Genomic DNA, 13,739 nt, shown 5'->3' on the forward strand with positions numbered 1-13,739 from the left:
GGTGTGAGGAAGCCTTTTTAGTCTGATCCGCCTGGAGGCTTCGGGTCTTGTGAGAGAACAAGTGGGCGTTCGTTTGTTCACCAAGCTCTATTATGCAGGTCTTTTTTTTTTTACTCACCAAAGGAAAGGCACACTTGCGATCGTCAACACATTTTATAAGCCTCACCTATTTTAAACTTGCGACGAGACTAATTATGTATATGTGTGTGTTTTTCTGTGTGAGTGTAATGTGTGTACATTTTCAATGCACACATTTGTCTGAGTGGGTGTGAGTATGCAGGAGTGTGTGAAGCATTGTAGTACTACTGAAGTCAGATTTTTCAATTACAATCCATGTTGTTTTCTGTAATACTGAACATGCTTTAGGCATGTGCTCTCTTTGAAGTTAAAGACCCCCTCCAATGGAAAAACAAGTTTTTAGCATGTCCATGTGGAGTTCTTTATAGAATAAAAGACCTATGATGAACGAAATAAGCAAGCAACGCCATGGCTGAGCATTTCTGGTTTTGCATTTCCGGTTACAGGTCTACAGTTTGCCTCTCTGTGTCACTGAAAGGTTTGAGCTGCCGTAGGGTTGGGTATCGTTTGGGTTTTTTCCGATACCGGTGATAAAACGATACTTTTAAAATGGTGCCAGTGCCTAAACCAAAATATATATAATATATTTATAATGTATATAAAAAAAGGAGCACAAAACGACAGTTGGCAACATTAAAGAACGGCTTATTTATTGCTAAGGCCATATAGTCAAAATGAAATGATTGATTAATAATGTAATAACAATGACTTATAACAATGACTTATTTCACCAGTAAATTGCTGGTAAATGACAAAAACAAGCACCAAATGGGAAAAGGGTATTTTACAGTAACTTAAAATGCACCACAAGGCTGGCGAGTTTCAAGTGAACGCACCATCTGTGTTGTTTTTTCGACAACGGCAGCTGCAGTCAGACTGTTACGTCCCGGTGTTGGAATCCTTTACAGGGAAATGCAGTCACATTTTACACCGCTTAACGTAAGCTGTCAACATTTTAACCGTTGTGTTTAATCCAGCTACTAGCTAACGGTAACGTAGCGTCCCGTGCAGCGATGATTCTGGGAAAAAAACAGTCGGGCCCTATTGGCGCCGCATTTCGGTACCCAACCCTAGCTGCCATAGTGGCTCTTGGGTTTGAGCACTTACTTTGGGAACCATCTTGACCTTGACTTTGCCCCTCTTCCTTCTTTCCTATCTTCCTTCTTTTGTGTGGTGTATTTGTTCTGTGTGGTCCAAAGGCAGGAGTAGTATCCACCGTCCTCAAAAACAAGCAGCAGCAAACAAAAGAAAATAGCTCCCTACCCCACTATCATGCTAGAGACATGCCTACACAATTCCATTACACACTTCTTTCACCAAGCCTTTGTAGTCAATTCCTAATTTAATGTCACTGGCAATAAATCACCATGGGAATGCCTCCTCATTTGATTTGGGGGGATCTGATTATGCCTTATTGCGGAGTCATTTGAGCTGAGCTAAATTATTAATCACCATCAGCCTATTGTTTTTCTATTTTTATGTCCTCCCAACGCCCTTTCTGTGTTAATTGAAATCATTCAAACCTGGGGAGTGACAGTGTGGTTTGTATGCATAATGGCATTTATGACAAACTATCACAAAGCACTTTGTATGTTCTTAAATGAGAAGTTCACCTGAACTGTTTGGTCATGTTAGCAGCAAGGCTCTAGGGATGGTACTGTCGTAAGGTCTGTCCACCACTTTGGTCCAGACTGAAACAGCTAATGGATGAATTGGCCTGAAATCTGGGACAGATATCTATGGTAACCAGAGGATGGACCCTAATGTCTTTGGTGATCCCATTTGCTTCAACGTTTCATCTAAAAGATGGATTGGCACCAACTTTTGTACAGACATTCATGGTTCTCAGACAATGTATTGTATTGATTTGGGTGATCCTCTGACCCCTTCTAGCGCCACTATTAGGTTGTCATTTAGGTAAGGTACTTTATTGTCACATACATGTAGCGAAGTTCATTCCCTGCATTTAACCCATCCCTCAAGGGAGCAGTGGGCAGCCATTTACAGCGCCCGGGGACCAACTCCAGATCTGAGCCAGTGTCTTGATCAAGGTCACTGACCGGAGAAACCTAGTACATGTTTTTTGATGGTGGGGAAAACCGGATGCACCGAATCCAGGATTCGGATTCGGCCGAATATTGGGCTTTTTGACGGGGTTCGGTTTCTGCCGAACCTTAGAATTTTTTTCCACCAAACCCTACGCTTGCACTACGCGCGCTACGCTGGTCGACTAAATGACTCCGCCATTGATTACGGGAAGGTGTTTACGTAGGTCGACCATTCAATGCAGTAGGCTGTGAGAAAGTGAAAATGGAACTTGTGAGCAGAAAAAGCGTTGTTTGGCAGTACTTTCAGTCAAAAGAAAAATTTGTCTCGTGGTGGCAAGGACCCTAAACAATACACAACATCGCCGCTGTTAAAACATTTTCGTATGAAACAGCCGAAAGAATACCAGTTGTGCATGAAGGAATCTACAGACAGCAGCCAAAATGCAGCAACTTCAGGTACGGCAAAGGAAGGACAGTCACAGCTAAAAACTTGTGTTAACCAGACGACCATTACCAGCTTTGCTAGCCCTACACCAAACAAACAGTCAAAATAGTTTTTCCCACTTGTCTTGCTGGCATAATGTTGCCTTTTCTTCTTTTTTACAGTTAAAATAAAATAAATTAAAAATACACTGCTGTGGACATTGTTTACTTCTTTAATGTGTTTACTGTGTTAATGGAGTGAGGATGGGAGTAGGATTCAGTTTCGGCAGAATCTTAACCAGTGGATTTGGTATTCGGCCGAACCCCAAAAATCTGGATTCGGTGCATCCCTAGTTTACACTTACTTGGCCAGCAGCAGCAATGGGAAATGTTAAGTTTACATTAGCAGCAACTTAACACGGCTCAAATACAACCCGTAAGGAATAAGGCTGATAGCTGTTCGATGATATTACAAACATAGAAGTGAAACTTCACTCCAAACCAGAGACATTCAGTTACAAGTCTCTTGTCTTTTATCCATAAAGATGGTGTCTTTTCTCTAGTCACCAACCTAACCTCAAGTGTTTAGCCAATCAGTGCAAGACGCTGCTTGGTTTGAGGGCAGAGATTGTCACAGGTTGTCCCCGGTTGGCCGTGCTGCTAAGCTGGACAACTAAAGTGTGGTTATCCCCTGTTGTGGAAACACATGTGATCCCAGATTAGCACTGCCAAGTGTGATTAAAGCGGGCTACACCAGGTCTGTGTAAAAACGCTATTAGACAAAAGTTGAAACTGAACATATATTAGACTGAATAATGGTATGAATTTTAGTCAGGTTATTTTGACAGCTGGAGACAAGACTCACTACATACTAGAGCCCGACCGATAAAGGATTTTTAAGGCCGATATCGATACAAATATTTGATATATATCTATATATATCGGCCGATATTATAAAATAATCCAGAATAGAGGTCGACCGATTAATCGGCCGATTTTTTGCATTTTTTAACATAATCAGCATCGGCCAATGTCCCAGTATATCAAGCCGATTAATAGGCAGGCGCATCTGCGGGCAGCCTAGTGTTAAAAACATGAATAGGCGACATTTTTTACAATGCACATAGACCAGCTGCCTCCAGCCCCTCCCCTCGTGAAGTCTTGCCGTGTGTCTCGCGCAGTCACATCAGGCCCAGACGCTACCGTTAGTAGCATGTTGCTGTGTTCTTGCCTTGGGATTAACTGTACTAATGAAACCATACAAAACACCGCGGCCACACCGCTGTGGTAGCTCCCCAAATGTCATTTATCAGAGTCTGGTTGTTACCCCTGTCCATGGCAGTCTCATCCAGTCCTATAACAGAGCTAACTGGAGCTAACCGCTAATGGAGCCTTCAGTTCTCCGTGCCTGTATCCATTAACTGCATCTATGGACTCGAATAAAACCCTTCATTTTATTAAATTGGCTGGACAAGTTTTAAATTCCAACTAAGAGTTTGAATGACAAATCTGCTCAGATAAGATCCTAATGAGTGCTACAGGACATGTAACAGTAGGGTCCCCAAAACACAGATACAACAAATGAACAATGATCTAACAAACAAGGTGAACAAGAACTGACTTTAGAGAGCCCTGGTCTGACGTGATTCAACAGGAGTTAGGAGGAAATAGTGCTGAGATTAATAATAACGTCACTTTCTGTGAAGCTTGCAGATTTGTATTCTCAGAAGTTTAATAAAGTGCTAAGTGCACTAAACTTTATTTTTTCATTGAAAAGTTTATTTGACAAAGTTCATTTTCTTCTTACCTGTTTCGTTTTAATATATTTTTCATACATTATTTATACAATATACAGTATGTTTTTACATTATACATTTTGAATTGAAGTATACAAGTGTAGATTGGTGAAGTGTTCAATAAATGTTTTTGTTGAGAAATTCTGTGTATATTAGTGTTACATTTTATCTTTCAAATAGAGGTTTAAAAACAAGCACATATTGGCCAAATATCGGCCAAAATAAATCGGCAGCATTTATCGGCATCGGCTGACTCTGATTTCTAAAGATCGGCATCGGCCAGAGAAAACCCATATCGGTCGACCTCTAATCCAGAAACGCGTAACAAAACATAAACGGATTGTTTCCCTAACATTAGTTATTTGTAGTTATTTATGAGTCCTCACTAAAATAATATGATAATGCAGTTTAAAAATAAAATATATATTTTATATATATAAAATGTATAAAAATACAAACTTATGATATGAAACTTAAAAGGTTAAACACGAGCGTTGCCAACAGCGACGCTGTAGACCGCCCTCTGGTGGACAAACTATGCAACGCCAACACTCAGAACATGGTTGAAGGGTGTTTCGTCCGTTTTTATTTTATTTTTTAAATATTCATTTATCGGCCATTATAAATGCCGATACCGATAGTTTTGGAAAATGCCTAATATCGGCCGATAATATCGGTCGGGCTCTACTACATACTACTAGAATACATTGTAAATGTTAAATTAACATGTTGAACACCGTCCAGTCTGTGACTGTTCTTGCACTTTTTTCATCAGCGGGGTTAGAGCTCAGGTTCAACCATTTGGGATGATAGTAAAGCAGAGACATCCGTCATTATCTCGCTCAAGGGCGCTCACAATCGCAAACTATCTTTAATGGAGACTGACCCTGAGACCTTCTAGTCACAGAAGATTGCCTCTTAAAACACAAAGCCTGCCTGCTGTCTGCTCAGTTCACAGCTCCTGTATTACGATATGCCTGTAATGTTTGGTTTGGATTGGTATGGTTCAAGAGCTAAGATTATAGGCTAGTGTAAGATAATATCAGACCATGAACTTATGCGTAGCAGCAATGCTGCATTGTTATATAAGGCCTGAGCTGAAGTTTACTTTTCCAGCGTTGTGGGGTCTTTTTTCACTTTAGCTCCTTGCAGTGCTTCTCTGCAGCTCCCTTGGCCCTCAGCTCTCTTCTTCTCATCTCCCTCTCTCCACTCTGCTACCCACTGCTCCTTGTTTTCTTTTTTTCAACTCTTTTGGCCACGAGTTTCTGGTTTTTCTTTTCTTCCTTCCACTATGGCCAGCTTTGACTTCTGTGCTCTTTCACTACATGTGGGCCAGATTTCTTCCATCCATATCCTGTGTGTGTGTGTGTGTGTGTGTGTGTGTGTGTGTGTGTGTGTGTGTGTGGGGCATCCTAATCTCACACAGACACCTAGAATAACACCCTCACACACCTGTCTTCTTATGCTCTGTTGCTTTGCAGTAGTGTACTATAGGGGGTGGGGGTGTGTGTGTGTGTGAGTGAGTGAGTGAGAGAGAGAGTGACTGCAGCTGCTTTTGGCCATCCAGGCTGCCTCCTCGTTTTCAGCTTCATTTCCCCCCCTAATGAAGATTCAGAGGCAGCGCAGTTACTGGCACAGGGCAGGAGAGGAGAGCGAGGGAGGGGCGGTAGCATATAGGCGATAGGGAAGAGGAAGCGTCAAGATGGAGGGAGAAGGAAAGTATTGGAGAATCCTGAGGAGGAGAGAGACGCAGCAAGGCAGGCAAGAGAGAGAAAAAAGGAGGAGGGAAGATGAATGGGAAGAGAGGAAGAAGGAGAGAAGATGAATGGGGAAGAGAGGACAGCTACAACAGAGAGAAGAGAGGGAAAAGGCTGAGTTTTGTGATAAAGATGACTAGAGAGAAAGTAGCCCTCTCTCTTTCTCGCTCTCCTAATTAGCTCCCTGGCTGTGATGAATGACACAGCACTTAGGACCCAATCAGGGAGCCGACCTTGTCATGTGTGTTGATGGGGTGGGTGACTCTACCCCCCTTCCCCCAACCCTTTGCCACCACCACCTCATCACCTCGGTCCCCCACTTACCTATTGTACCACCTCCTGTGGAAGCAGATGCTGTTAATATCAAGGTGTGTGTGTGTGTGTGTGTGTGTGTGTGTGTGTGTGCGTGCGTGTTTGCGTGCGTGTGCGTGCGCTCACTTGTCCACTGTGTTTGTGTGAGTAGGCGCTTTGTCCTCCAGCCTCAATGGCTGGCAGTCCCACACATCGGCGTGAACACTCTCAGTTGTGCTCTTACACCCACACCTCCTCATTTCATATGTAGTGACTTTTGTTTTGCAGCATTAGATTATCAGTTTAGAGTTAACACTGTCATGTAAGATAAAGGAACTTTGTTAGGGACCAAACAGTGAAGTAACAATGACAGGTGTTTTAATTTGCAGCACAGTTTTTTTTTATTATTAAGCATCACAGTTTAACCTCGAAACTTTGAAGATGCACAACAACCGTAAGTAAAAGTAATATTCAGATAGCAATTAGATTAAAATATTTAGAAAAGATCAAGTCAAGTCTCAAGTCACTCAATCCTTACATCAATGCAAAACTATGTAAACTATGTACTATGTAACTAAGTATGCAAATTAACTATTTTTTTATTTATTTTTATTAAATATTCATCATCATGCAAAGTCATTGATTAATACCGTGCTGTAGGAAGAAAGGGGTGCGACCAACTGAGGAACCAGTTCTACCAATGGAAAAGTTAGTACATTATTTTGCTACTCCATTGTGGGAATGTTTGAGGGCACTACAGTATATGGAGCATACATTTCACACACACAAATAGATTGTGATTTCTGAATGATTTTGTATTCAGCCTTAGGGATATGTAATGTTTGAGCATCTGCACGTCCATGGCAACTGACCAAACCCAGTCTTTTGCTGGACTGTGTGATACGGCCAAAAGATTGATACTCTATTGATCCCCAAGGGGAAATTCAAGAAAAAGCTCCAGAACAAGCGAGTAAGTGGACCTTGAGTTGAGATTGGCTCGAAACCGTTGTTTCCTAGGTGAAGAATGAACTGTCAAGCTTAGGTTGAAGACTGTTTTTTTTGCCATCAGACCTTGTCGTAGAGTGTGTTGTAATCTTGCCAAGTTCCCAGGACACAGAAATGATAGCTGAAACTCTGACTAATATATCAGACCCAAGTTGTAATAAACAGCAATTATCCTTTAAATTTGCTGAAACATTCATCCTTGAGGGAGAATACTGGAGACAGGCCCAGACCCTGAGAAATGTGGGTGGTTCAATGGATGAATTTGAATATTTGAAACAAGTCGGTTGTTCCGAAGTGATACCTTGTTAGTGATGTGTCCCCTTGAGTGTGTTTGTGATCATGATAGCTGGAACCGCCGTGATATGTTTTAGGCCCCAGGTCTTCGTCTATTTTTCCATCACTCAGTCACGGTGTGTGTTTCAGATCCAGCGCTCTGTGTCTTTTCTCCCCTGCAGAGCAGTAAAAACTGGCGGGCTGCGATAGATCTGACGGGCCGGCTGCTGACAGCTCATGGTCAGGGATACGGAAAGGCTGGCCAGCCAACCTCCCACACCACCGACTCACTGCAGGTAAGACGCCAGCAACGTTCTCTTCATCTATCCATTCATCTGTCTGTCTCTCTGTATTGGAGAGTGATGGGAAGTGAAGCCAAGACAGGTCTTGTTCGACAGATTAATATAACAATTCCAAAATAGCACACACTCAAAAATGAACTTAGCTGAAAATAAACCCAAGAATGCGCTTGCACTTAAAGAATTATGTATTGAAATGTTCTCACTGAAATTGTATAACCATTTATCTGTTATTTGTTACCCTATTATTTTGTTATAAGAGTTCATTACATTTTTTTTGGTCATTTTGTTTAGTATCCAAACTGATAATAGAATTATTTTTGAGTGATACTATGTTGAGTTTCACTTTAGGGGGACAGATGTGGATTTTTTCCCTCTCCTAGAATACATCAGCACAGTTTGTAAGACATGACCACTAACTTGTTAGTTTTGTTCTACTGTCCTTTTATACTATTTGTTAGTGTTGCTGCTAGCACATTTTTATGGCTGGGTTTTTGGAGCTCCATCCAGAAGATGGATGGCTGCATAAGCTCATTAAGAAGGCCACCCCTGTGGTAAACTCAGTGTATGAGACTTTAAGTTAATCGACCCTGTTTTTGCCTCATGCTGCATATTACTGTTTGTTCTACGTTCTTAAACATCCGGGCAGTTTTGAAATCCAGGTTTTTAATGTGTGGCCCTTTTATAAAATGTGTTTTTTTCCGTGTTTAGTTGTGTTTTTTTCTAAATTTAATATGCATCACAACAAAATGATGACTAATAGGCATCTCTGTTAACCTTTTACCACCAACTGTTCTTCCCACAGGACATTAGCACTAGGGCTGGGTACAGAATTCAATATTTTTTAGGCACAGACCGAATTGCCTCCTTAGTATTGAGTATCACAAAAATGCCTCATCATTCAATACCTAAGGAGCAAATCTTATCAGCGTCAGTGAGCCAATAAGCATGCAGCATGCTTCTACCAAGATCTAATTATGTTTGTGATTGGCTGTCTAACGTTACACGTCAGAGAGACACGCAGGAAAACTCTGCGTTACACAGCGACGGCTCACGTAGTAGCTAAAAAATATAAATGTGTGCCGTAATGTTCTAATTTCTTTTTGTTAAAATGGATTTCATAAAATTGATATTGAAAAAAGTATAGATTAGGAACCGGTATCGAAGTCACGGTATTGGTATTGGTACCAGTATCGAATATTTTCTAACGATTGCCAGCCCTAATTAGCACTTTGCTGAATAGACTAGTCCTATAGGAAGTTACATAAATGTGGACGTGTAATATACGTATAAATAGATCAGACTATCATCTTACAGATGCACGGCAGAGTATACAACTAAACCAAAAGGATGTTTTTTCTCCTTACTTTTCAAGCAGTCTGGCAGTCCAACAAAGTAATAAATCCTTGAAAATGTTTAAATGCTTCATAAGGGAATGATCAAAATTGTTTTAATTAAGGTGTACAATCTCCATAAGGGAAGTGGATGTTAAAGGGTTAAATTGTCTTCCTTTTGAAATGCACGTGGAATAAAAAATAAATTAAAAAAACTTGGTAGCTACTGTTAGGCCTTATAGAAGTAATCTTACAAATGACAATGCTGTAATCATTACTTCTCTACACTCTCTAGAAGGCACTATACAATGAACTAGGGCTGGGCAATATATCGATATTATATCGATATCGTGATATGAGACTAGATATAGTCTTAGATTTTGGATATCGTAATATGACATAAGTGTTGTCTTTTCCCGGTTTTAAAGGCTGCATTACAGTAAAGTGATGTATTTTTCTGAACTTACCAGACTGTTCTAGCTGTTCTATTATTTGCCTTTACCTACTTAGACATTATGTCCACATTACTGATGATTATTTATCTAAAATCTAAGTGTGAAGATATTTTGTTAAAGCACCAATTGTCAACCCTAGAATATCGCCGCAATATCGAGGTATTTGGTCAAGAATATCGTGATATCTGATTTTCTCCACATCGCCCAGCCCTGCAATGAACATGTAACAAAATGTGCACTCAAGAGAGCAGATTACATGCTTTACACAATCAGTCAACATTTTCTTGAGGCTCCCTGTGTCCTCCCTTAGTTCCAAGTGCATCGTAAAGACGTGAAACACTACAAATTTGCCTAGGCTGTTATCAGTGGTGGAAAAAGTATTCAGGTCCTTTAAGGCCCGGACACACAGATCCGATAATTGGCCGTCGGACAGTCTGGCGAGGTCAGTGAGTCAAGTATGTTCTGTGTTGTCCGTCCGAGGGACCGCCATCCTTCATTTAGGCCGATTTGACATGTATAATCGGCGGGGCGGGCACTGCCGGCAGTCGGACTGAAATGACCCATCTGATTGGTAGAGTGCTAACCCGGAAACGGGGAGCGGGATGAGTGTGACTAGAGTCTCACAAAATCTGATGAAAATCTTTTAAACTGACCTTTGTCGATCTGAAATGAAGACAGATTCAGTAACGGCACGGCCTATTTCTCGCTAAAAATGTTTTCAGAAACACGTTTCGGTGAACTATTTTAGTACAATATGAGTTCGTATTCTGAACAAGCTGCCATGACGGTCTGTCTTTGAATTTCTGGAGAAACAAGAACCACGTGACGGGTTCGTCCAATCAGCTGCCGGTTTTTATTTTTGGGCGACAATACAGATTAGCGCCGCCTGCTGTTATGGAGACGTATTACCTCTCGTCTCTTCGGTGTGTTCTGAGTAATTTTTTTTTGACAAACTCGGGGAGACTGATCAGTCCAACTGCCTTTTCTGCCGACGGTTGGCCGTCTGGTTGGTGTGTAAGCAGCTTTACTTAAGTAAAAGTACTAATACCACACTTTAAAAATACTCAAATGTTACAAGTTTCAGCAAATATGACAGAAAGTTAGTTTTATAAGTCTTACCTACTGCACCTTTAATGAGGATGTTGTGGTGTTACAAAGTCAAGAAGTGGGTCGAGAGAACAGTTTTTGGGGGGCTGCCATGCTGCTCAGGGGCTTCTGGATCCTTCCATGTTGTATCATTGGGAGGTAGTCCATCCCCAACTCTATCACATCAGGACACAACTGCACGTGCCTGGGCTTCTGTCCAAGTGCAGTTGTGCTGTCAGACGCTGATGACAACACCACATGGTCCTGGAACAGCCTGTGCTCTTCACATATGCAGAAGCTCTACACAGCATAAACACAGGGACATTTTCATTCATTTGATTCACATTCAGCTCAGTACATATCTTGGTCACAATTCTTAAATAAATACATTCAAGGCATTATCTTTTGTTTCTGTTAGAAAATGAGTACTGGACATTAAGTCATCAGATTCTGTAGTCTTTAATATCAATATCAGTATTGGCTTTGAAAAATCCAATCACAAATCAAATGGTTGGGCTTTGGAACAAAACATTGCGTCAGGATTGCCACCCCATGATGTCGTTTTTTAATTATGTAAGAACAAGAGATGATTTAATAAATACTGCACCAATGATGTATTACATTATAGATTCAAATGTTATCAATGTACAGTGAAAGCCAAGACATTTTGTTACATTATTGAGCATGTTATTGTATAATTGGATTCTGACCAAATTAACTGGGAAATATTTACAGTTTTGGAACTAATTAAGGATGTTTAAGTCAAAAGGGTAATGCCTCATTTTCACTGCGTTGTACAGTTCCACTCCACTCTCCTCCACTCACTCTTAGTACCAGGTACATTTCTAGATTTCCTTTTCCACTGCAGATAGTACCACGGCAATGTGGTTCTTAGCTGATCGTCATAGCGCTGGCACGTGAAACTGCCGTGACATCAACTTTGACGCGACAGCGCTCTCGCTGGATCCTGTGCCATACCATGCCGTGGAAATGTGGCAGTAGACACACATAAACACACAGACATAGAGTCTGAGGGCCCTATCTTGCACCCGGCGCAGCGCAAAGCCCGACGCAAGTGTCTTTGCTAGTTTAAGACCGACGCAGTTTTCAGTTTCCCGGCCATGGTTTAAATAGCAAATGCACTTAAGCCCATGGGCGTGCTGGTCTTACATGGAGGTGTGTTCAGGTGCATTCTTGGCGTATTGCTATCTTGAGGCAGCGGGAAGTGATCGCGCCATTGACCAACAAAAACCTGGTCTAAAGTCAATAGCGCAGCATTTCATTGTTATTTTAACAGCAAATTAGTAAAATGCGCCTAGGCTCTTGCGCAGCGCACGCACCCTATGCTTGTTACACACTCAGGGACGCGCAGCAGCACACCAACATGCAAAAGATTACAAATTAAAATATTACAGTGTAAAATAATATTATGATATGATCTGCTTGCGCGCTTTCACTTCACACACGAGCGATCAGTTTCTTCTCCTGAAAATCTCTCCTTCCTGCTCAGCAAATCCGCCATCCTAACAGCAATGCGCCAAGGTCCAAACGCGCCTGGCTTTTAAAGGAAATGGGAGATGACACTCTGATTGGTTTATTGCATGTTACGCCCAAAACACAACTATGAATTAATGAAGACACTAAGTAATCCCTTTTTAACCACGCGCCTGGCGCACAGACCCTTTTTTCCGCCGTCAAACTAGCAAAAGTGGATCCGTACACGCCCTAAACGCAGAGGGTGGTACAGCTGTGACCAGGCGAGATAGGAGAATTAGCATGATGTGTTTTTAATGTTTCTTTTGTACACTAAATATTTGATTAATGTCTTATCCCTTCATCTAACAAAGAGATGGGGCTGTTTGTGTGTATTCCAGCTCTGGTTTGTGCGGCTGGCCCTCCTGACCAAGCTGAACCTCTTCCAAAACGCTGAACTGGAGTTTGAACCCTTTGGCAACCTGGATCAACCAGACCTCTACTATGAGTACTACCCCACCGTTTACCCTGGGAGGAGAGGTATATACACACACACACACACACACACACACACACACACACTCTCAGCTTGTTTTAAACCATACCACCCTCTGTCCTTTGGGGTCATTATTATTGAATCTTTGATCTAGGAGGAGCACGTTTGGTACTGATCCCAGGAACTTTAATCTACAAACTCTTCCGTTGTAAAAATCATGTATCGTTTCATATCTCTTTTCATATTGCTTTAGTTCAAAAGCTGCTCTGTGAATTCTCTTTGAAGGCTGACTGAGGGTTGAATAGTAGTATTTATGATAGGGTTGAAAAAGCTGCTCTAAAACTCATATCTATGAGTTTTAAATGTGTTATAAGCCCGCTATCCAAAAGGATTTTTGCATTTTACCCACATTTCTTTAAGGATACACAAGCATACCAGCACTGTCCTATTAAATATTCAAAGGAAAGTTTCTGCCAGGCGCTTGATATTAGACTGTATCGTCGAGAAGCTCCAACAACTCTACTTGTCTCCAGCAGTTCTTTGGTTTTGTTTTTCCTCTTTTTACACTGCATGAATTGCTCTCTAATGTATTCCCATTACTTTGGATCTGCTTCGCCCCTCAGGCTACCACTGTGAAGGCAGTAGCAGAAACGCAGTAGCAGAAACACAGCTGCGCACGCACACACACACACACACACACACACACACACACACACACACACACACACACACACACACACACAGTCGTACAAAAAAAGCACACTTGAAGCTACACGGCACAGCCTTCTAAAGAGAGCACCGATTGACTTTCCATTGCTCAATTTAAACGCTTTGTGCCCTGCTAGGTGCTCGCAGACAAACTGGCACGAGTAGCCACGCATCAAAAGTCGAACATTTCTCCGGCCCAACGCTCGCATCGACTATC

At 41.6% G+C, this 13,739-nt stretch overlaps 1 protein-coding gene across 1 annotated transcript in view; it reads left to right on the forward strand.

Annotated features, from left to right (window-relative positions):
• Nucleotides 1–13,739, forward strand: part of trappc12 (trafficking protein particle complex subunit 12) — a 44,868-nt gene that overhangs the window by 16,285 nt on the left and 14,844 nt on the right. Inside the window, exons 4-5 of the mRNA XM_078277776.1 lie at nucleotides 7,854–7,967; nucleotides 12,720–12,858. Of these exons, the coding sequence (XP_078133902.1) occupies nucleotides 7,854–7,967; nucleotides 12,720–12,858 (253 nt within the window). The remainder of the gene's footprint in view (nucleotides 1–7,853; nucleotides 7,968–12,719; nucleotides 12,859–13,739) is intronic.

The sequence above is a fragment of the Sander vitreus genome, chromosome 20 (assembly GCF_031162955.1).
Source record: "Sander vitreus isolate 19-12246 chromosome 20, sanVit1, whole genome shotgun sequence".
Taxonomy (NCBI): Eukaryota; Metazoa; Chordata; class Actinopteri; order Perciformes; family Percidae; genus Sander; species Sander vitreus.